Genomic DNA, 25858 nt, shown 5'->3' on the forward strand with positions numbered 1-25858 from the left:
TCTCCAAGAGGTCATGCACTGTTCATATTCCAATTTCCAGTACATAATAGATTGTAATTAATGTGACCCTTTATGATGAGGTAGAACTACTTCTCACTCCACTTACTGGTCCTAAGATTCTTTAACCAATGAAATGCAGAATAGTCGCAACGGCAAGAAACCCAAAGACCTTTCACCAATTTGCACCCATTTCTAGGATCTTCCTGACTATACCCCTACCCTGCCCCTGTCCTTCAATTACCAGTGCCAGGTTCTCCCTCTTCTTACAGAATCCAAAATGGAGCTTCTTTTTGTGCAATATTGTTTCTTAATTCAGGGAGGCAATTATTTGAAGATAAAGAAAATGCATATAGATATTCTTGTGTTAAAATTAGAAGAGGAAAACTGACTCCTAAGATGTTAACAACTAGTTTCTGTTACTAGAAATCTAATTTTATGTTGACCATTGAAACTCAGAAACTATGTATAGATATATAATATTATTTTCTCTTTTTTAAGTGTAGAGAAAGCACACATTTGTTTCAAAAATACTTAATTGCAGGAACATATTTGAAATATGTAACCACACCGGTCAATTGTCTATTTGTGCTGATTATATTAGTCTAGATAAGCTAAAAAAATTGGTAGAAACCATAATAGAATTTTAATGTGAATAGCAAATCATGACTTTCAGTTTAAAATCTAAATAATGAGGTAAGTGTGATCCAGGGTAACTATAGTGGACAACAGAAGAGACACCATTAAATATGAAAAGTAATCCCATACCTAAATTTCTATCACTTCCTAAAAAAAACAGTGTTTATTGATTGCCAATTTCCCCCTTGTTATTAAATCTAATAGAAGTTTTGGAGTACTTGTTATTTAATTTTTGCACATCTAATATTGACTACTGCTTTCAGAATTATAACTCTGTCTCCTATGACAACAGAGTCTGTGTCTCCTTTTCCTTCTGCCTGTTTTCATCTCCTCTGTAACCATTTTCCTTTTAAATACTAAGGGTCTGACGTTGGATTCTTGATGTTATTTGATGGTTGCTAATTTTACATCTCTGCAGAAATGTCCTTTTTAAACTTAAAATCTATATAGCCAGTTGCCAACTGGATACCTATTTATTGTTCATCAGACACATGTCAAACAAAAGAGTAGAAATGAAGTCATGACCTTACCAGCTTCCTCATCCTTTTGCATCTTTAATTAAGAGTGAATAAAACTGCCAGTTATGTACTTGCCCAACCCAGAAAACCTCCAGAGTTAACTAGTCATCAGATTTATAGACTTATTCCTTCCAAATGTTTATTCACTTCATCTTCATTGAAAGCAACTTGACACCATGCATGTCTTGAATGGAATATTAGTCTCCCTGTGATGTCCCACCTTCCAATTTGCTCCCGTGTACACTGCTGTCAGTGATGTTTCTAAGATGCAATTTTGATTTTATTATTTCTGTAGTTAAATGTCTTCCTAGAACTCTCAAGTTAAAGCATGCATTTCTTTTTCTAATTTCTATTTGTTCTTTTTAGTTATACATGACAGTAGAATCTATTTTGAGGCATTCATACAAACTTGGACTCTATCATATTCTAATTAGGTTCCCAGTCCTGTGGATGTACAGGATATTGGGATTCACTATGGTGTATACATATATGTACATAGCAAAGTTATGTCAGATTGATTCCACTGTCTTTCCTATCCCTGTCCCCGCTCCCTTCCCTTCAATCTGTTTCTTAGCTTGAACTATCAAGTACCCCTGCTTGTCTCTCTGGACTCCTAGCTATTCCTTTCTCTCAGATCAAATGCTAGACAGGCTACATGTTAGGCAAGATAACCATGCAACACACCATGATCGCTCTTGCCTCTGGGTCTTGGCTACCACCTTTGTAATTCATATCATTTGGAACTCTTTTTATCCATTCTTGATTAACCACCTCTTCATCCTTCTTAGACATGATTGGCACAAGACTAACTGAAAAAATAAAAACTAAACTACTGAAACTCTTAGGCCATATCATTTTCTATGGTAGGCAAGAGAGAGGGGAGTTGAGAGGGAGAGAAAGATATATTGTGAATCGGCTATAATCTACTCTAACATTTCCTGAATATTTATTTCCATATTTAAGGGAAAATTTAAGAACTTAAACTATCCATTAAGAAGAGTAGATAACAGCAGTCTTTGGATCATGTATATAAGATGCTATTAAAGAATTCAAGAATATTTTTATTAACTTCATGACTAAGAACGTGAAAAAAGAAAATGTGAAGAGATGCAATGTATATAATTGATGGTAGCTGTTTTCTAATACTTAAGTTTTATTATTAAGGAGAAGTACAAATAGGAAGATGTATCATCAAAAACTCATACTGGGAAAATAGGGACCGATTGATTCAATATTATGAAAAATATTACAATAAGGGGTACCTGACAGTTGAGAAAGCTTTTTATGTGAGGCAGTGTATACTGGTTCATGAAAGTGTTTAGCAGGCCTCAATTCTCCCTTCCCATCTCCACTGTCTACAAAGTCAGGGAAATGATTTCTTTATGTGTGAGTACTTCATTTGTCAATTCATCCAACAGCAATTTGGTAGATGTTGAGGTTGATTTGTCAATAAATATGTGCTAGTAGAGTTCTCACATTTTAATAGAATGGAATAAGTGCTAGGACAGAGAGAAAAAGTTCAAGTTTAATTGTAATTGAGTAAACTAAATCCTTCACACAAGTCTTAGATTCTTATTTAAGAGAGCATGAGCTAATGTCCATGATCACCTCCAACTCTTTATGTAATTCAATTACCAGAACTCTGACAAACTGTTTATAAGGTATTAACAGATGCATCCCTTATTTCTCAATTTTTCTTTATTTAATTGATCCTCCCTACTTAAAAATAATATCAAAGAAAGAGAACACACAGATTACAGCAGCAGTAAAACATGGACTATTATAGACTCTGTACTATCAAAAGTATGATACAAGAGTTCTATGAACATCTGTATATGCATAAACGTAACAACCTGAATGGAACAGACCAGTCTTTGCAAAGCACAAACTTACTTAGTGCAAAGTAGATAATTTAAGTAGTTTTGTAGCTACTATGAAAATTCAACTAATGATTTAAAAATGCCTAAGAAAGAAATTTCTATTTCAATAGATCTCACTTGAATGTTTCTACAAAATCTTCAAGGAACACAAAGCAGAAAATAGAATTAAAACTGTCCCTATTTCAGATGCCATTATTGTCTACAAAATAAATCTCTACTGCAAAAATCAGAACTTTTATGAGCCAATAAGGTCTAAGGACAAAAGAGTGACATAAAAATTAATTTTTATTTATATACTATCAATGAACACATGAGGACAAAAATTAAAAATATAATATCAATTATAAGCCTTCAACTATCAAATATTTAGGTATAAAACTAATATAACATGTATAGGATTTGTATGCTGAGAACTACAAAATACTGATAAAAGAAATCACAGATCAAAATAGTAAACTCACACTATGCTCATTGAAATATATTGAAGATTTTACTTCTCTCCAAAATTTTACTTAATGCAATTCTCAACAAAATTACTTCAATATTATTTCTAAATACAGATGATGTATTTATAAAATTTATTTGGAAAATCAGAGGAACTAGAATAACCAAAATAATTTTAAAAAGTAATAAATGCAGAGGTGTCACTAAATAATGTCAAGATTTATTATACAGTTTTTGTTATCAATATTGTGTTGTATTAGTAGAAGAAAAGACACTTTATGGTAGTGAATTTTCTATTAGTGTAATAAAAATCTTGCATAAAGAATCTTTAAAAAAAAGATTTATTTGTCTCACAGTTTTAGAGGTTTCTGTTTATGATCCATTGATCCTGTTGCTCTGGGGCCTATAATGAGGCAGCACATCATCGTGAGAGAACACGGCAGGGAAAGCTACTTACATGGCATTAAGGAGGCAAAGAGAGAGGAAGAGACCAACATCCCAGATCCCCACTAATGACCCCATGACCTAATAAACTTCCACTACTCGTTCATCCTAACATTCCACTACCTTCCATTGTATCAATCTGCAAACTAAACCTTTAACACTCATGGGCCTTTGGGGGGACATTGCAGATTCAAACTATCGCAAACTTAGATGTCTATTCTGATAGAGAACCCAAAAATAGCTCCAGAAAAGTAGAATGAACTAATTTCTAACAAAATGAAGAAAGCAATTAAACCAAGGGAGTATAGACTTGTTCGTGGTATTAGAGCAACTGGATAGCCACCGGGGCTGGGGGGGTCATTATTGACCTAATTCTAAATCTTACAAATTATAGACATAAACATAAAAGATCATAAACTTGAATGTAATATATTATGAAACTTTAGAAGAAACAGAAGATTTTGGACCTAAGACTTGTTTTTTTCTAGACTATATCTCTATCTATCTATATTATTTTTTATTTATCTTTGATATAAACAAAAATAGTATCAAAAACATGATCCTTAAAAGGAAATATCAGTGCATAGGATTTCATCAAAATTAAAAATGTTTGCTCTTTAAGCAACACTTTTAAGAAAATGGAAAGGCAATCTGAAGCTTGGGAGAAAATAATTCCTGGTCACACATCTGTAATGTACAAAGTATTCTCAATACTCAACATAAAGAGACATTTCAGTCAAAATGATGTACAGATGGCAAATAAACATATGAAAAGATGTTAAACATTACTAGTTATCAAGGAAATAGGTGCAATATTACTCCAGAGCCATCAAAATAGCAAAAACAAAAATATAATAATTATACTACCAAATGCTCACAAGGTCTTGAAGAAATGGGATCACTCAGACATTGCTGGTGGCAATGTAAAATGATACAGCCGCTCTGGAAAACAGTATCATGGTATGCTACAATTTTACCATAGAACATGACTCGGCTATAATAAAGAACAAATGGTTTATACACACAACTTCAATGAACCTCAAGGGGATTCTACCAAGAAAAAGAGTCTCGAAAGGTCACATACTATATGGTTCCACTTGAAAAACTTTCTTAAAATGACAAGTATAGAAATAAAAGAAAAAAGTAGTGGTTTCCCACAGTTAGGGAAGGAATGGTTTATGGGAGATCTTGGTGGAGATGGAAAATATTGATTGTAGTGATGATCAAACAAATTACACATGTAATAAAATATGAAACTATACACACATATTGGAACAACATCAGTTTTTTGGTTTTGTTATTGTACTACAGTTATATAACCACTGAGAGAAACTACATGTAGAGCACACAGAATTTTCTATATTAATTTTGTTAATTTCCCATGAATCCATATCATTTCAAGATTAAAAGTTAAAAAATTAATATCATTTACCCATTATCTTTGGGTTTTATCATTAGGAATTTATGATAGATTTATTTCACTTGCATTTCCCTACTGTTTCCATAAAGTAATAATAATAAAAAATTCTAACCAATACTTTCTGAACTGTGTTTCATGGGAACAAAACCATCATTCTACATGGGGTGTATTTGCTTCCACACAAAAAAGGTTTTAGAGATAAAGTAATCTGAAAAAACTCCACTGATAATGTCAATCTTTTGAAAACTTACAATTGTTATATACAAAAGATTTAGAAAATCTGATTTGGCCCATGAATGATCCAGAGAAACTCCTCACACACAATTTCTTCTTCCATATTGACTATCTCATTTCACAACTTGGAAAATACTATGTTACATAACACACTGGGCAAGTAAGAACAATGATAATTTTGGAAAGACAATGAAAGGTTTCCAAGTCCCAGTCACCACTCAGTTGCAGCCTGCAGTAGGGAGTGTGTGAAGCTTAGGATGGCTGGTCCTTCACAGGGAGCCTGGCTTAAGGACACTGTGATTCCTGACCCATTCTCTAGCAACATCTCCCACAGAAAACAAAAGTTATTCAGAGTCCATGGTCAACAAACTTCCTAAAAACACATTTGTTTTTTTCAAGGTGATGTATCACTTTTTTTTTTTATTTTATTGTAAACAAATGGGATACATGTTGTTTCTCTGTTTGTACATGGCGTAAAGGCATACCATTTGTGTAATCATAAATTTACATAGGGTAATGTTGTTTGATTCATTCTGTTATTTTTTCCCTTCCCTCCCACCCCTCCCACCCCTCTTTTCCCTCTATACAGTCCTTCCTTCCTCCATTCTTGTCCCCCTCCTAACCCTAACTCTAACCCTAACACTAACCCCTCCCACCCCCCATTATGAGTCATCATCCACTTATTAGCGATATCATTCGTTTTTTGTTTTTTTGAGATTGGCTTATCTCACTTAGCATGATATTCTCCAATTTCATCCATTTGCCTGCTAATGCCCATAATTTTATCATTCTTTATGGCTGAGTAATATTCCATTGTATATATATACCACAGTTTCTTTATCCATTCATCAATTGAAGGACATCTAGGTTGGTTCCACAATCTGGCTATTGTGAACTGAGCAGCTATGAACATTGATGTGGCTGTATCTCTGTGATATGCTGATTTTAAGTCTTTTGGGTATAGGCCAAGGAGTGGGATAGCTGGGTCAAATGGTGGTTCCAAGTTTTCTAAGGAGTCTCCACACTGCTTTCCAGAGTGGCTGCACTAATTTGCAACCCCACCAGCAATGTATGAGTGTACCTTTCTCCCCACATCCTCGCCAACACCTGTTGTTGCTTGTATTCTTGATATTCGCCATTCTAATTGGGGTGAGATGGAATCTTAGGGTGGTTTTGATTTGCATTTCTCTTATTACTAGAGATGTTGAACATTTTTCCATATGTTTGTTGATTGCTTGTAGATCTTCTTCTGTGAAGTGTCTATTCCTTTCCTTAGCCCATTTGTTGATTGGATTATTTGCATTCTTGGTGTAGAGTTTTTTGATCTCTTTATAGATTCTGGAGATTAGTGCTCTATCTGAAGTATGAGTGGCAAAGATTTTCTCCCACTCTGTAGGCTCTTTCTTTGCATTGCTGATAGTTTCCTTTGCTGAGAGAAAGCTTTTTAGTTTGGATCTATCCCAGTTATTGATTCTTGCTTTTATTTCTTGTGCTATGGGAGTCCTGTTGAGGAATTCTGGTCCTAAGCCGACATGTTGAAGCTCTAGACCTACTTTTTCTTCTATAAGATTCACTGTCTCTGGTCTGATTCCGAGGTCCTTAATCCATTTTGAGTTTAGTTTCGTGCATGGTGAGAGATATGGGTTTAGTTTCATTCTGTTGCATATGGATTTCCAATTCTCCCAGCACCATTTGTTGAAGAGGCTACCTTTTCTCCATTGCATATTTTTGGCCCCTTTGTCTAGTATGAGAAAATTGTATTTATTTGGGTTTGTGTCCGTGTCCTCTATTCTGTACCATTGATCCACCTTTCTATTTTGGTACCAATACCATGCCGTTTTTATTACTATTGCTTTGTAGTAGAGTTGAAGATCCGGTATTGCGATACCCCCTGCTTCACTCTTTCTACTGAGGATTGCTTTAGATACTCTGGGATTTTTATTCTTCCAGATGAATTTCATAATTTCTTGTTCTATTTCTGTAAGGTACATCATTGGGATTTTAATTGGAATTGCATTGAATCTGTATAGCACTTTTGGTAGTATGGCCATTTTGACAATATTAATTCTTCCTATCCAAGAACATGGGAGATCTTTCTATCTTCTGAGGTTTTCTTTAATTTCTTTCTTTAGTGTTCTGTAGTTCTCACTGTAGAGGTCTTTCACCTCTTTTGTGAGATTGATTCCCAAGTATTTTATTTTTTTTTGATGCTATTGTGAATGGGGTAGTTTTCCTAATTTCTCTTTCTGAAGATTCATCACTTAAGTATAAAAATGCCTTAGATTTATGTGCATTGATCTTATTCCCACTACTTTACTGAATTCACTTATGAGATCTAAAAGTTTTCTGGTGGAATTTCTTGGTTCTTCTAAGTATATAATATATCATCAGCAAACAGGGATAGTTTGAGTTCTTCTTTTCCTATTCGTATCCCTTTAATTTCTTTGGTCTGTCTAATTGCTCTGGCTAGAGTTTCAAGGACGATATTGAAAAGAAGTGGTGAAAGAGGGCATCCCTGCCTTGTTCCAGTTTTAAGGGGGAATGCTTTCAGTTTTTCACCATTTAGAATGATATTAGCCATGGGCTTAGCATAGATGGCCTTTACAATGTTAAGGAATGTTCCCACTATCCCTATTTTTTCTAGTGTTTTGAGCATGAAGGGGTGCTGTATTTTATCAAATTCTTTTTCTGCATCTATTGAAATAATCATGTGATTCTTGACTTTAAGTCTATTGATATGGTGAATTACATTTATTGATTTCCTGATGTTGAACCAACCTTGCATCCATGGGATGAAACCCACTTGATCATGGTGCACTATCTTTTTAATATGTTTTTGTATGTGATTTGCTAAAATTTTGTTGAGAATTTTTGCATCGATGTTCATTAAGGATATTGGTCTGAAATTTTCTTTCCTTGAGGTGTCTCTGTCTGGTTTAGGTATCAGGGTGACATTGGCTTCATAGAACGAGTTTGGGAGGGTTCCCTCCTCTTCTATTTTATGGAATACTTTGAGAAGTATTGGAATGAGCTCTTCTTTTTTAAAGGTTTTGTAGAACTCGGCTGAGAACCCATCTGGTCCTGGACTTTTCTTTGTCGGTAGGCTTTTGATGACTTCATCTATTTCATTACTTGAAATTGGTCTATTTAAATTGTGCATGTCCTCCTCGTTCAGTTTAGGCAATTCATATGTCTCTAGAAACCTGTTGATGTCTTCGAAACTTTCTATTTTGTTGGAGAAACAAACCAAAGGAATGAACAATCTATTCAATGAAATAATATCAGAAAATTTCCCAAATCTGAAGAATGAAATGGAAAATCAAGTTCAAGAGGCTTATAGGACTCCAAATACACAAAATTACAACAGACCCACACCAAGGCACATTATAATGAAAATACCGAACATACAAAATAAAGACAGAATTTTAAAGGCTGTGAGAGAAAAGAACCAAATTACATTCAGGGGGAAACCAATATGGATATCAGCAGATTTTTCAATCCAGACCCTAAAAGCTAGAAGGGCCTGGAACAACATTTTTCAAGCTCTGAAAGAAAATGGATGCCAACCAAGAATCTTATACCCAGCAAAACTTACCTTCAAATTTGATGATGAAATAAAATCATTCCATGATAAACAAAAGCTAAAAGAATTTACAAAAAGAAAGCCAGCATTACAGAACATTCTCAGCAAAATATTCCATGAGGAAGAGATAAAACACAAAGAAGCAAATCAGCAAAGGGAGGAAATATCCTAAAGGAACTGTCAAATAAAGGAGGAACAAAGTTGTGTCAAAAAAATAAATAAATAAATAAAATTTTAAAAATGAACCAAATGACCGGGAATACAAATCATATCTCAATAATAACCCTGAATGTTAATGGCCTGAATTCATCAATCAAAAGACATAGACTGGCAGATTGGATTAAAAAGAAAGATCCAACAATATGTTGCCTGCAAGAGACTCACCTCATAGAAAGAGATACCCATAGACTAAAGGTGAAAGGATGGGGAAAAACATACCATGCACACGGACACAGCAAAAAAGCTGGAGTATCCATCCTCATTTCAGATAATGTGGACTTCAAGCCAAAGTTAGTCAGAAAGGATAAAGAAGGACATTTCATACTGCTTAAGGGAAGCATAAATCAGCAAGATATAACAATCATAAACATCTATGCCCCAAACAGTGGCTCATCCATGTATGTCAAACAAATCCTTCTCAATTTTAGAAACCAAATAGACCGTAACACAATAATACTAGGTGATTTTAACACGCCTCTCTTACCACTGGACAGATCTTCCAAACAAAAATTGAACAAAGAAACCATAGACCTCAAAACACAATCAATAATTTAGACTTAACAGACATTTATAGATTATACCATCCAACCAAGAGCGAATACACTTTCTTCTCAGCAGCACATGGATCCTTCTCTAAAATAGACCATATATTATGCCACAAAGCTAATGTTAGCAAGAAGATAGAGACACTACCTTGTATTCTATCAGATCATAATGGATTGAAGTTAGAAATAAATGAAAGAGTAAAAAACAGAAACTACTCCAACACCTGGAGATTAAACAATATGCTATTATATGATGAATGGATAACAGAAGATATTAGGAAGGAAATTAAAAAATTCTTAGAGGCAAATGAGAACAAAGAAACATCATATCAAAATCTCTGGGACACTATGAAAGCAGTATTTAGAGGAAGATTTATTTCATGGAGCGCATTTAATAAAAGAAGTAAAACTCAAAAAATAAACGACCTAACACTACAGCTCAAAGCCCTAGAAAAAGAAGAACAGACCAAGACCAAAAGTAGTAGAAGACAGGAAATAGTTAAACTCAGAGCTGAAATCAACGAAATTGAAACAAAAGAAACAATACAAAAATTTGACAAAATAAATAGTTGGTTCTTCGAAAAAATAAACAAAATTGATAAACCTTTAGCCACACTAACAAAGAGAAGACGAGAGAAAACCCAAATTACTAAAATTCAGAATGAACAAGGAAATATCACAACAGACACGACTGAAATAAAAAACATATTAGAAGCTATTTTGAAAATCGATGTATCACTTTTATGCAAGCCTATTTTGGATTAGTATTTAAAAATGACTTATCTTCTTTTGTCCCCTGCGGAAGTAATTTGCACTTAACTCTCACTCAAATTGTGAATGTTTATGTATCTATCTCTTTTATTAGACAAGGAGCTCTAAAATTATTCAAGGCAGATCTTGTTTTTCTTTGTTTTTGCTCCAGGGCCAATTATATTGGAGGTACCCAATGCTTACCAAATAAACAAACAAAAAGGAAGCAAGGAACTAATATGTCAAGTAATATGAATGTTAATTATGAAATATATGTTCAGATTTTAAATGACTGTTGACAAAGACTGAAGTGTAGAGTGTCTAACTTAGGATAGTTTGACTTAATTTTTTTCTTTTTTTTAAACTTATGATGTGTGGAAGAGATACACATTCAGTAGAAGCCACATTTCAAATTTTGAAAGACGATCATTTCCCAGGCTAGTGATAAGGCAGTAAGAACTCTCTTGCAACTCCCAGTCAGTCATGCAGTCATAAAGGTAAACAGATAGTACTTTATAGCGTACTGTGTTGCAAAGCTATAGCATATTAGGTATAATAAATACCTTCCCTACTTAAGGATACTTTCAACTGACAATAAGAGTATTGAGATGGAACCCCAGTATAAGTTGAGGAGCATCTATAATTAAAAGATTTTCAGTATCCAAGATAATGTACATAGGCACCCACAGAAGACAGTGCATGCTGTTAAATTCATTTTTGCCACAATTTGGTGAAATTTCTGATATAATAAAAAGTTTCAGATGGAACATTGAACTAAATACAATACAGAGGTTCCATATATACACACACATATAGACTATAATCTTACTCTGAGTAAGGAGTAGCAGATAGAGCATCATGATACCTTCTACTTCCCAATTCAAATTCCTCCTGAAAATTTTGGAGAATTATATCATGACAAACAAGAGAGGGCAGTCAGGATATAAACAAGTCAACTCAAAAATAAATAAATTATAGAAGTCCTGAAGGATAACAACCTGGGTGGTAAAATGATACATATGCATTTATAGAAACCAAAGGACATAGTTACTATTATGGTGCTAACCTAAAAAGGAATGTGTTTTAATTATTGTTGATCTTGAAAACATACTTTTTGAAAGAGCCCATCTACTATAGCACATACCACTTTGCTTGATCAGTTTTTGATTTTTTCATTCAATATCAATTTCTCAATGAGAACTTATATTGCTGCCCTATTTAAAATTGTAATACACTACTACTCTAAGCATTTTTTCTCACTTTTCCCTATTTCTTCTAATAGAACTTATCCCCATGAAATACATACATTGTGCTAATTTATTTGGTTTTTCCTTATTTGTAACTACTGCATTATTTTATTTATTTTGTTTTATGTTTAGGTCATCCATCACTGCCACTAACCAGAATGGGAGCTCTATGAGGACAGATTTGTATCTATTTTCTCCTGCATTATCCCAAGTAACCAGAACAAAAAGTGTGGCATGTAATAGATGGTCAAAAAATATCTGCTAAATGAATAAGTGAATTATCATTTTAAAAAAAATTCTTAGAGAACGTTCAATAAATTATTTCAGAAACCTGAATATATACATGCCCATACAATTTTGACTTGAAATATTTGAATCAATAAAATGCAAATTATTTCCAATGATTAAAATTAAGAAGTATTTGCTCATGTTGATAAGGAAATTAAAGATATAAAACTGCTCACCAGAAAGCTTCTTCAAACTTTTGTATGATTTAGATTGGGGCTTCTAAATTTTAATGCACATATGAATCACCTGAGGATCTTGTTAAAATGTAGTTTATGATCCAGTGTGTCTCGAGTGTGATGGCCAGATGCTGACAAAATATTGTCTATAGACTAAGATTTGAGTTACTAAGTTTGATTTTTCAACAACATTAAATTCTGTACTGACATAACATAAAAATAATTCTCTTTTGAAGAACATTATATTCAGTAGGGGGTGAAACTTTAAAAATACTCATATCTAGGGCTGAATCTATACTCCCAGCTATCCAGGGGAAGAGAGGCACAAGAATCTTTGAAACCCCAGAGTTTGAAGCCAACCTGGGCAATATAGAACTAGTCTCAAAGGAGAAAAATAAATAAACAAATAGATAGATAGATAAAATACAACCCTTGTAATAACTTTAGTAAGACTGCTATTAAGGAATATAGTATGTTTGGTTTATTAATGTCTAATATTCCTTTCCCTCTTTTTCCCAATCTAGGAAGAATATACTTTCCCATTCAATTGATTTGGGGTTTAGGTATGAGAGTTGTTATGGCCCAGGGGAAATTTAGAGGCATGATTCAGGCAGGAACTAGACATATCCTTGCATGTGGGGATGGAGTCCTTTTACCCCTGTTATTTGACCTAAGAAGAGTGTGCCTTAGGGAACGTGGAATATCAGAAGCATCTGAGCCAGGCCAGGGCTTTACTCACACCTTGAGGCTACAAGCTGAAAATGTTAGAATTGATTTTGTCAAAAACCTCATACACAGTCAAAAGTTTACAAGGGGAGTCAAATGCTCACCAAAGATAGCAACTTAAAAATGTTAGGAAGAGTCTCTATAACTTCTTCCACAATATAGATGCAAAATTTTCAACAAAATGTTAGCATATGTTCAACAATGTATTAAAGTAATTATACGCCTGACAAAATGAGATCAATCCCTGGTTCAGGAGGATGAATCAACACTCAAAAACCAAAAAATTTAGTCTATTATAGTAACAGTCTGAAAAACAAACATCATTTAATTATATCAATTTTATCATCAGAGAAAAAGCCTTTGACAAGATGCAACATCTATTTATGATAAAAACTCTCAGAAAACTAGAGAGGGAAACTTACTCAATTTTATAAAGAACTGCAAAAAAGCCTATAGATAGCATATTTAATGGTAAAAGAGAAAAAAAAAAATCAAAACAGAAAAACCCCAAAACTCTAGATGCTTTCTCACTAATATCAGAAGCAAAGCATGAATGTTCCCTTTCAAAGCTCTTTTTGAACATTACACCTGACATATCGGCTAGCAAAATAAAATAAGAAAAGGAATCAAAAGTAAATAAATAAATAAATTATCTTTGATACATAAGACATAATTGTCTATATAGAAAACTAAAAAACATCATCAACAATAAAAGTCTGGAATTAGTAAACAATTCTGGGAATTTCAAGATTCTAAACAATCCTGATTTTAATAAGCAAAGTTACAGTTTTCCAGATTAATATTCATAAAAAGTCAGTTACTTTCCTATATAACATCAGTAAACAAGAATTTGAAATTAAAAAACAAAAATACCATTTATATTAGCATCCCTCATAAAATGAAATACTTAGATAAATGCCCCCCCCCCAAAATAACCTGTACAAGATTTATATGAGGAAAATTACAGAAATGTTGAAAAAAAGAAATCAAAGAATTAATAAATACATGGAAAGATTTTCATGTTCATGGACAGGAAGATTCAATGTGATTAATAAGTCACTTCTTAACCAATTTGGTTTTTAAATGCAATCCAAGTGAAATGCTGCAAGGTATTATGTTGACAAACTGAATGTAAGAGTTCCTATAGAGAAACCAAAAAATAAAGTATGTCAACACAGTAGTTAAGAAGAACAAAGGCAGAAGACTGACATTACTTGACTTCAGATCTTTCAATAAAACCACAGTAATCAAGACAGTATGGTACTCACAAAATAACAATGCTGATGATGATAGATAAACAGATTAATCAAAGAAGATATATAGTCCAAAAATATGCTCAGCTATATTTTCAATATAGAGTCACAAAAATATGTTCAACTGGTATTTTAAAACAGAACAAAAACAAAACAGAGAAAGGATACTTTTTTCAATAAATGGTGCAGAAAAATAGAAATCCAAATGCAAAGCAATGAATTTGGACAAAGACCTCATACCTTTCCCAAAATTTAACTCATAAAATATTATAAATCTAAATGTAAAACACTAAATGATAAAAATCCTACAAACTAAAATATGAGAAAAATCTAGGTGTTCTTTTGTTATGGAAACTTTTTAAATGCAATTACTAAAGGAATAATTCATGAAAAAAATATTGATAAGGTGGGCTTTACTAAAATTAAAAACTAAGGCTTTATGAAAGACACTGTAAAGCAAATTAGAAGACATGCCACAGACTGAAAGAAACATATGTAAAACATACGTGTGACAAACTCTATGATTCAGCAATCATGCTTCCCAATATTTATCCAAATGAGTTAAAAATTTATATCCACAAAAACCCTACACATGCATATTTATAGCAGTTTTATTTATAATTGCCAAAACCAGGAGCAATTGAGATAATCTTCAGTGAGTACACAGATAAATAAAATGTGGTATGTTCAAACAGAATATTATTTCAATATCATTCAAATAGAATATGATTTAGTCATAAAATAAGTGAGCTATCAAGCCATGAAAAGACATGGCATAGCCTTAAATGCATATTAATAAGTGATATAAGTTAATCTAAAAAATCTGACTACTATATTTTTCCAACTCTATCACATTGTATAAAGACAAAACTATGAAAACTATTTAAAAAAATCAATTGTTGCCAGGGGAAAGGGAGGGAACAGACATAGGTACAGGATAGATATTCAGGACAGTGAACTTAATTTTATGATACTGTGAGAGTAGATATATGTTATTTTACATTAGGTAAAACTCACAGAATATATAACGCCAAGAGTGAAACTTAATGCAAACTATGGACTTTGGGTAAGAATGGGGTTATCATGGTAGGTTCATCAACTGTCCCTATTCAAAGATTCTGGCTGAGTGCAATTCATTGTGCTTTCCATTCAGCTTTGTTATGAACATTAAAGTATTAATAATAAAATTTTTAAAGAAACTCTTACAGAATAAGATTACATTTTTTGCAATATATATGTGTGTGTGTATACACACACACATATATATATTTAACAATGCTTTAAAATCCATAATTATAAGGTATTCCTAAACTCAACAACAAAAGTTATAAAACAATCCTACAAAAATGTGTCAAAGATTTTAACAACTACTTCTCCAAAGATGCACAAGTGGCTAATAAGCTCATGAAAAGATGCTCATCATCATTAATCATTAGGGAAATGTCAATTAAAGTCACAATTAGATTCTATTTATACCCACTAGGATGGCTATAATGAAAAATTAAAAAGGAAAAGAGCGGGTCCCAGACCTCTTTCAAGAATTAATTTACTTCATTCATCTTCTCATCCAGACCTATCCTTATCATGTTATTTATACACACACACACACACACACACACACACACACACATATTTTGTATTTATGTGTGTTCCTGTGTGGTTGCATATGTATCTATAGAATAGTACATTTTCTGTTTAACATGAATATATGATATAGAATAATGAAAAACTTTTATTTACTTATGTATAGTAGGTGTCTTAAACATTGCCTGATATGTAGTAAGTAGTTAATGAATATGTATTGAATCAATTTTATATTTCTATCTTTTCTGTTTCCCTTCAGTTTTGGTAGGATTTTTAAAAATTTTATCGGTCTTTTAAAACCCTTTCTTAGAAATATGTTCTTTTTCATTAATTTGTGTTACTAAATAGTGTCTAATATGAGGGTTTAAGGTTAAAAATTTTTCTCTAAGTATTACCTTAACAAGACCCCACAGGTTTTGTTAGGAAGTATTTTATAACTCTTTGTATGCTCTTGCAGAACATTTTCTGATTTTATTGTGATTTTGGGGGTAGACATGAGTTTTTAAAGGTATGTTTCAAATCTTCACCAATAGCGATTTTCTAGGTATTGTCTTGTAAATGATTTTCCACCTAATTCAAAACACATTGTAATAAGAATTTAATTCATCAAAAATTTTGAAATGTGCTTAATACTTAAAAATGGCCATTTTATTATTATATAATGTTCTATGTGTGTTTAAAAATAATAGCTATCTGCAGTTGGTACATAGTATTGTACATGCCCATTAGGTTCAGGGTACTAACCAATTACGTCAATCAAATATCCTGCATCCTTACTTATCACGATGCAGAATTAAATTATTCAGAGATTGCCTAAAGTACTCAATTATATATCAGCAATAAAGTTGTTAATTAAAACTATAAGGAAGAGGGCACAGTGGTGCATGCCTATAATCCCAGTGGCTTGGGAGGCTGAGACAGGAGCTTGTGAGTTCAAAGCCAGCCTCAGCAAAACTGGGCACTGAGTACTCAGTGAGACCCTGTATTTAAATAAAATACAAAACAGGGTTGGGGATGCAGCTTAGTGATTGAGTACCCCTGAGTTCAATCCCCAGTATCAAAGCAAAGCAAAACAAAACAAAAAAAAGTATAAGGAAACAAAAATGTTCATTCTTCAAATGAGTCTTTATGTCAATGGTACTTATGTTCAAATAAAAATTTACCGTTCTTTACAGTTCTTAGATATACAAATAATTTTCAATATCTCCTATATTTTAGAAATGTTATTCAAACTATAAATAAAAATTCATTTTTTTTCTGATAGATTTTGGTTTCAGAGTCTACATCGATCTATAGAAAATTAAAGCAGCAGGTACTTTTATAATTGATTGTTTTCTTCTCCACCAGACATAATCTACATCTTTAAAAAGAGGGTTTTTTCATTCTTTCTGATAGTTCTAGATTGTACATTTCTACCTAATCATATTTCAAAAGTTTTGTCTAGCTGCAATACATGTTAAACCTTAGAATTCTCAAAATGAAAGAAATAAAAGAAAAATAACAAAAAACAAACAGTAGATATTAAGCTCAAATACTTGATTGGTTGCCAGCCAATCTTCTGAAATCAGTTGCTATGGTAATTCTTTTAATTTTTTCTTCCTATTCTTCTGGGCCTCATTAGAACATCAAGGTTTATAGCATATGCAGGATAATAACACCACTCATAATTCCAATAGCAGGTTCTAGCAACTCTATAATTAAAACATAACATTTAAGACCAGTAGACTGGGAATAGGATTGATCTTTTAAATGCACAATAAAAATAAGCAATGCTATATAAAAAGAAATTATTCTTATATAATAAAAACCAATGTCACAATTTAGGTTACTTTTAGGTTTTCATTTCTAACTTTTGTTTATTTGTTCTAAGAAGTTCAGAAAGTTTTCCTTTTTCTATGTAGGGTCTGGAAGTAATTCAGCTTTCTTGCTTTGGTGTTAATGATATGAGTAGGTCCAATAAAAACTTAAAGAGATTTTGTAATTCAGTTCACTAAAAAGTACTTTCTGCTACAACTTTCCCTCCAAAGGGTTAGAGTAGTTTAGCATTTATGTTTCTTATAAAACAATTACTAAGACAAAATTTTTCAATACATTTTTGATACCGTTAATTATCACCATATTTTCCCAAATAGAGAAATACCTAGAAATACTCATGACTTCTGAGCCTGAATATAAAAAGAAAAATTTAGCCATAAATTGATATTTGAAGTACTGAAAATTGAAGTACTGAAAGTCACATTTAATTATATCTCTGAGAAAGATACGTTAGCAGCCCTACAAATAAAAATCTAAAGCATAACATCTGATTTATTTAACAACCTAATAGATCTGTGTGGCATTGAAATCAAAATGGTAATGAAATAACTGTAAAAGCATTTGATGCAAAATTAACTAAAATCTAACAGAAAATATTTAAAGGTAAGGATCAATGCTAGTACAAAATTCAAGATAAGACAAATATTTTGCTTGGCTTATATATGATACAAGTAGATATTTGACTATGATAAGAAATGAGACCCACAATTCAAGTAACAAATAGCTATTCAATTTAAAGAGAACTACATCATCTTTTAAAAACATTGGATTGTAACACAGAAATATAGTAGCTTGGGCAGAGTAACAGATCATAAATCAAAGTACTTGGGTCCTAGGACCAACTTTGTTAGCATTGGTTGTATGAAGTTCTGAAAAAAATCTTAACCATTCTTATTCTTCTTCTTCATCCATGAAAAGCATAATTAATATCTGGCCCACTTACCTCTCAGGGCTTCTGTGAAGATCAAGTGGAGATCAGTAAAAGGACTTTGAAAGTTAAAAGTTCTACAGAAGTAGAAGTTTTTGCTATACTGAATTAGTTTTTGATAACCCTCACCTAGGTTTAGTTTCAAGAAGCAAGTAAAATCAAACTGCAATATCCTGGCTCAGATATTATTATAAGTAATAGTGGAATAACTTGTCAACCTTCTTTTTGACGATTTATATGCACCTCATTTGCAACTAAATGAAGCAGCAATTGGACTGTGGTACACAATTTTATAGGCTTACTGGGATGAGCACATATGCTCCATTTAGCTGAGGGTATTTTAATAGGTAGTGTTTGTTTTGCGTTGATCTCCTACAACAACGGTTTTACATAGCTGATCTAAATCTCCACTGGGAGATCACTTTGTCCATTTGATATATTATTAGAGTATATTTTTGTTTATCAGCTTATCACATCTGATAATTTGCACAAAGAAACGACAACCCTCTGAAATGCTTCAAAGTACAGAGACTCACCAACCTCAAATGAATTGACTTTGATGGATGTTTTGCTTCTTTTTTCCAAAAAATTTCTTTCATATAATAAATATTTATTTCTGTTCTGTTTTTCTTTGAAGACAGCATTCTAATTTAACTCCAATTTAACTCCAGTTACTTCATATATACACATAAAAGTCATCAATTACTTTGAAATAAATTATGGCTCAAAATGAGGTATTAAAGGGGAGAAGGGAATGTATCTAAGCAGATAAATCACCTCGCTGAGATTTAATGCTGAGATGTACCTACACTTTAAATTTCAAAAAGGAACACACCACCTTGAGTAAGGCTGGGGAGACTAAAACATAAGGAAGAACACAGAACACTTGAACTTACTGCAAATATAAGTAGTTTCATCTGAATTATCAGCACAGTCATTCACAAAATCACACAGTCTCTCCTTTGCAATGCAGTGCTTGTTCGCACATGTGAATTCTTCAGCAGTACACTTTCTGTCTGGGCTAAGTAAGGGGGAACAATCTTGAAAGGATACATCATCCACTGCTACATCTCCTATGTAACTGACACCACGTTTTGCCCTGAAGACAATCTTTAAAAAAGAAAAAAAAAAAAAAAGAGTCACTTAGAGTTGAAACTGTCAATCAAGAAGTTCAAAAGATAGAACCAACACATCAAGCACATCAAACTGGACTCTGATAAAAATGCCTCCATAATGAAAGTGATCCAGGAAACTTGAGGCTCATCAAAGGCTTCTGTCATCCTCAACATCCAAGAATGTGAGATGGGCAACAATATTGCCACGTGCCTAGATGGTTAGGAAACACAGCTGAGAAAATTGGCCGGAGTCACTAACCCACTACCCATGCCTCTGCCAGAGCTCAGGTCCAGAACGAGACCTGCTGGTTTCTTAGAGCCTCAGCACACGTGGAAGCAGGAGAACCATCAGTTGACCTAAAAGTACCAAGAGAAACAAAGTACAAGCACATCCTTTATTTTGCTCAGTTCTGTTTATTCTGCAGAGCCAACCACCCCAAAGGATTTGAGAATAAAAAGACATTAAGCCTCAAAGCCATGAGTTTTGCTAAAATCAGCCAAATCTTTGGAGTTGAAGCAATTTTGATTTGCCTTTGATTAATGTATGTGATGAATGGAATCTTACCTGTGCTATTTTTGAAAATAATTTCACATTTATATATACTTCAGTAGGTCAGAAGTGATAAAAAATAACAAGAGATACTAAATTTTTCAGAAAATCTATCTTTGATGTGTAACAATACCTAACTGCTTGGAATGACAAACAACACTGTTTCATAGAACATAAAAAGTCACACATTGTTTATTTTCAGATTTGTAAGTGGAACTGATTTAGTGTTTCTCTTAAATTCCACTGTAAGCTATCTATGTGTGTATGTGTGTGGTGTATGTGTGTGTGTGTGTGTGTGTGTGTGTATGTGTGTGTGTGTATGTTAAAGTAAGAAATATTTTAAAGTTAATTTGAACAGTTAGAGAAGATTTCCCTTATTGATTTTACACAAACTACTTAGTTATTAATCTCCTAAACTTTTAATCAATTCTGAAAACAATGTTTATTCTTGAAAAGAAAGGTTTATAGTTTTTCCTTAAGATAGGATATGCTTTTATATTTGTGTGAACATGAGTGTTCTCTTTACAAGGTGAGAGGACAGAACAATTGAAAACATGTTCCACATTATTGAAAGAAAATTATAATAGTTTTTGAATATTGAATTTACATAAAGGAAAATTGTTCTTCTTAGCAGATGAGCCAGAAAATATTTTTTTAAAAAACTGTAAGATAGACGAGGAGCTTGGAAGTCATCAAGAAGTGAGCTAGAAAAAATGATAGGAACTACAACTCTCTTAAAAGGGAAATTGAGCCCTGGAAAAATATTGATATTCAAAGTGAAAAAGATATTCTATTATCTGGATTGACCAAAAATTTAAATATGTGACATGATGCTTTCTGAATATTAAATTACATTAATTAATGACTGTTTCACAATTAATTTGTTTACCTGCTTTCCTCCCAACAGAATCTCAGTTGTCAATCATGTTCAAATGATTGAATCATTATTTCTCAATGTTTTATATAGTTTGGGTTTGAATTTCATAGACATAGTATTGAACATGATTAAATGTCCTTTAAAATAAGCAATTGTAGTGCAGAGTAAAATCTAGGTCAAATATTTTATTAAATTTGAAGGGCAATATAGCAGAACAGTTGGATTAGAGGTGGTCTGCCTGCGTTTCAAGTCTGTCTCTGCATTTGATACTTAAATAACTAGTGCAAGTTACTTAACTTCCAGGCATTTCTGTATTTTTATCTTGAGAATGAAGGTATAGTTTTAATAATATATGCTTCATAGAACTATTGGGCAAATAAAATGGGTCAATATTTTTAAAGTCATGGAAAATGTACCTAGTATTTAGTAAGTACAGTATATAGAAATTTTCTGATTACAAAATTATCATAATTAAAGATTTTTGTTTAAATTTAAGGGTTTCCAGATAAAACTATACAACTTCCAAGTTCTGCTTTAGTATGCAATTTCTTACATTATGTTTTTACTCAAGGGTTAAAGCCACTAATCTTTCTGAGGCTAATGAAAATGATTATTATACGAATGGAAGAATTGTGAGCAGAATGCTAATTCATCACTGTATATTCCATGAGTTCTAGTGCATTTTGCACATAGCAGATGCTCAATTAGGGCAGAAGTGAGTCACATGAAAAAGCAAGAGTTCACAAGCTATTAGTACTTAAATATTCAAAAAACTTGAGTATAATTCTTTCATCAAATTTTAATATGTGAAAACTTCAAATTTTAGAAAAGTCAAATTCATAATTGATTACACTTGCCAAAATCCCCCTTTAGGTTATTTTGAACATACGTTTTACCATATAAATAATCCATGTGCCAAGAATGAAGAACCAAGAATTTATTGCCTGGGACGGAAACCTGTGTCTGCTAGCAGCAGAACTGTCTACAAATTCTTGCTAAGGATTTTTCTTGCCTCAGTTTAAGGAGTAGAAGACTGAATATCTGGACTACTTTTAATAATAAATTTTGTATTGTACAAGGACATTAAATTGCTATCCATTCTTTATATGTTTAGATTGGACTTCATATCCTAAATTAGCTACAAATGATTTACAAAGAAAATGTATCTATAGTAAGAGGAAAATGTCATGGGATTTACCACACATATCATTCTGGGAAATCGGACATAATGCTATATCAATGTAAACCACTCTGTCCAGCCTGGGTTTCCACTGGAGTTGAAGGGGGCTCACCTATCAGAGAAAGCTCATGTTCATAGAATGTTGCTGGAACATTCATAGCCATCATGATTATCTGTGCTTACACACACAGAAGAGATATTTAGAAAAAATCTCAGCCCTTCTATCTAGAGTCAAGTGATTCTTATGTCATCAAATTAAATTCCAGATAATTAAGACCAAAAGAAAATATTCTCCTAATAAATAGCTCTGGATTCTTACTCTATTTATCCAAATCTTAATAGCAAAGCTTCATCTTCCAAGAAAATGCTCATGAAAGCCATGGCCCATGGGGCTCTCGTTTGCTTGATAATCCATAAAAAATAAAACTTGTACCAAATATCTGGGCACACAATTATTTTAAATGGCAATATTTTAATCTATGTACCACTTGAATTTTAATATAATTTGCATGTCTTAACCCCTAATATTATTGTAATCTACGTAAGGTCAAATGTTGTATAACATAATATTATGACTTTCCAAATAATTTTGAATTATATAACTCTGTTACATATAATAAGGTTCAATCCTATAAAGTGCTTTCAGAAAATTGCCTTTCAAATCACATTTGGAACAATTTTACCAGTCTCTGAGAATATATTTTCAGAATCAAGGGAGGTGTGTTCTTTACAAGTGAGAAATGGACTGGGGAGTAAAATTGCCATTCAAATTAAATGTTCCTAGAAGTATGACTGTCTAATTGGGAGAAGTTAGGGTTTTCTAGAATTGTAAATTCCTTATGGAAAGTGCCATATGGAGTGTTAAATGCTGGGTCTTCATATAACTTTCAAACTGAAAATGGGAAGACTCAAAAATTGCGTGGAAGAAATAAATTAGCATGAAAGAAAAAAATTAACAAAAGGCTTTCTGGACAAAGTTATTGGATTACAAACCTGTGTGTAGGCATGAATGCCTAAAAAGACTTCTACTTTCCTCCACTGTGCTCCTTGCTGTCCCGTTTGAGCCCACACTTTAGAAGTCACATTGCCTTTCTTGATGAGCACCTGAGGAGATAAATCAATAGGTATTGAAATATTTTGTCTTAATAAATTTTAAACGTGGAATTTTCCAAGTTTTTCTTAAAATTTTTAATATCTACCTGAGGTTCCTAAGAGAAAAGACGAGACATTTTTCATTTGATTTTGACTGGAATGGTATAGTACTGTGCCCTCAGGATATCTCAAAAGCTTTGAACAATAAAGGTGTACATGAATATCTGTCAATCAAGCACTAAGGTATCTGGGTACTATTTTATTAGGAACTCAAATACATTAGTTGTATAAGATTTGACAGGAGTTAACAGTTGATATCTTATATACTTAATAATATATGTGTTTAAATGGAAAACATATGAAATTACTTCCTAACATACTCTTTTGAGAAAGACTTTTCTTATCCATTAGGTTAAAGGAGGCAGTAACATTACCATGTAAGTCATTCAGCTAAACAGGACAGATGAGTGATACGCATACATATAGCACTGTAAAGTAAGAGTTCCTTGTCTTACAGCCTTGGAAAGGACAAATTCCCATCAGTACCTGCTATATAGTTTGAATATTAAATGTTCCTCCAAAGTTCATGTGGTAAAGGTGTGGTCCCCAGTGTGGTCTTACCCAGGGGTCAGAAAACCTTTAAGAGATGGGACCTACTAGGAGGTCTTAGATCATTGTTGGAGTGTCATTGAAGGGGATAGAAGGACCCCAGCCTCTTCTTCTTTCTCTCTTTTGTATCCTAGGCATGAAGTGAGCCATTTTGCTCTACAATGAACTTCTATGATAATGTGTTGCCTCACTATTGGCCCCAAAACAATGGGATCAATTGGTTATGAGCTGGAACTTCCAAAACTGGGAGCAAAAGTAAAGTTTTTTTTTTCTATCATTTGATTATCTCAGGTATTTGTTATGGTGATGGAAGCTGATAACTCTCAACTCTAAAGGAGAATTCACATTGGTTTCATTAGACAAATAATTCTGGCTCTTCTTTTAGAATGATACAAAATAGGCCATCAAGAGAGTCACTGATGATAATAGGAAAGAGCAGAATAGTTCTATATCTGAAAATAACCAACTAATAGGGCCTACTTAATACTTCACAACAGACTTTTAAAACTACAGTTTGTACAACCAAACAATTATTCAGATAGGGTTTCTGAAGGTTTTGACTTTAATTTTTTATTTGTTCTTTTTAGTTATACATGACAGTAGACTGTATTTTGACATAACATACATACATGGAGTTGACTTTCAAAAGTGAAAATAATTTTTAATGGGATTATGATTTTCTAAGTTAAAATCACATGACTTTATATGACTAGAACTTCCAAAGTAATTGTTGCTAGGAAAAAAGTCACCAAATTCTTGGCCTATAAAATTCAAGGTAACGAAAAATATTATCAATGTCAAAAAAATAATAATTTCTTACCAATAAAGAAAATGATTTTTGAAAAATACAGAAAATAATATATAGAAAAAAGATCTTTGTATGAATATCACAGTAGTACAAACTACTAAGGAAAAATGCATTCAAGCAACATATTATAATATAACACTTCAGTTATTCAGTCATACATAAAAATACGGATATGTATTGCCATTTTAATTTTCTGTTAGTTGCTTATAAATTTTTAATTCATAATATTTCACTTACTAATATAATATTTTATTCTGAAAAGATAAAAGCATATTTATGATCATTAATATCAACCAAACTACATCAGGTAAATAATTTTCATTTTACTAACCTGTACTGTAGGCTATATTGATTGTTTTGCCTAAAACCAATTTTAAAAAATCAATGCAAACCAAAACATAACTTATAACTTCAATCCATAAGACTATGTGAACACTGAAAGACTATTAAACACACAGGCATATATACACACAAATATACTTTCAAACAACTTTTGGTAAGACATTTTACTTATCAAAGAGTCCTAAATTGATTTATGAAGTTTATTATTTCCAATTTTTATAAAATCTGCCAGCATTTTTGAAGATGTTTATATTTTTGAGAAAACTAATATTTGATAATTGCCAGGAAAATTCTAGAAAATAAACAATAATAAAATGGAAGGGGAAATTCTCAGTATAAAAACTGCAATAAATCTATTGGGAAAGAAGTGGTTAAGAAGCAGGTCAGCAGTCTCTTTCTCTGTATTGAATAAAAAAAAAGTAGGTAACCTAAGTCTCATCTTATAGCAAATATGCTAAACACAAATTTAACTGGCAAAACAAACTAACAGAATTTGAAAGGGAGAGTGCCTTTGTGGCTTGCTTCTAGCAAGATTGCACTGGTCTAAAACTATGCGTGGTAAACAATTCTGGAATTTGTGTATTTATTTTTCAGA

At 32.4% G+C, this 25858-nt stretch overlaps 1 protein-coding gene across 1 annotated transcript in view; it reads right to left on the minus strand.

Annotated features, from left to right (window-relative positions):
- Malrd1 (MAM and LDL receptor class A domain containing 1) overlaps positions 1 to 25858 on the minus strand; it is a 686047-nt gene that overhangs the window by 377290 nt on the left and 282899 nt on the right. Inside the window, exons 23-24 of the mRNA XM_047521295.1 lie at positions 23406 to 23516; positions 19587 to 19800 (exon numbers count right to left, since the gene is read on the minus strand). Of these exons, the coding sequence (XP_047377251.1) occupies positions 19587 to 19800; positions 23406 to 23516 (325 nt within the window). The remainder of the gene's footprint in view (positions 1 to 19586; positions 19801 to 23405; positions 23517 to 25858) is intronic.

The sequence above is a fragment of the Sciurus carolinensis genome, chromosome 12 (assembly GCF_902686445.1).
Source record: "Sciurus carolinensis chromosome 12, mSciCar1.2, whole genome shotgun sequence".
Lineage (NCBI taxonomy): Eukaryota > Metazoa > Chordata > Mammalia > Rodentia > Sciuridae > Sciurus > Sciurus carolinensis.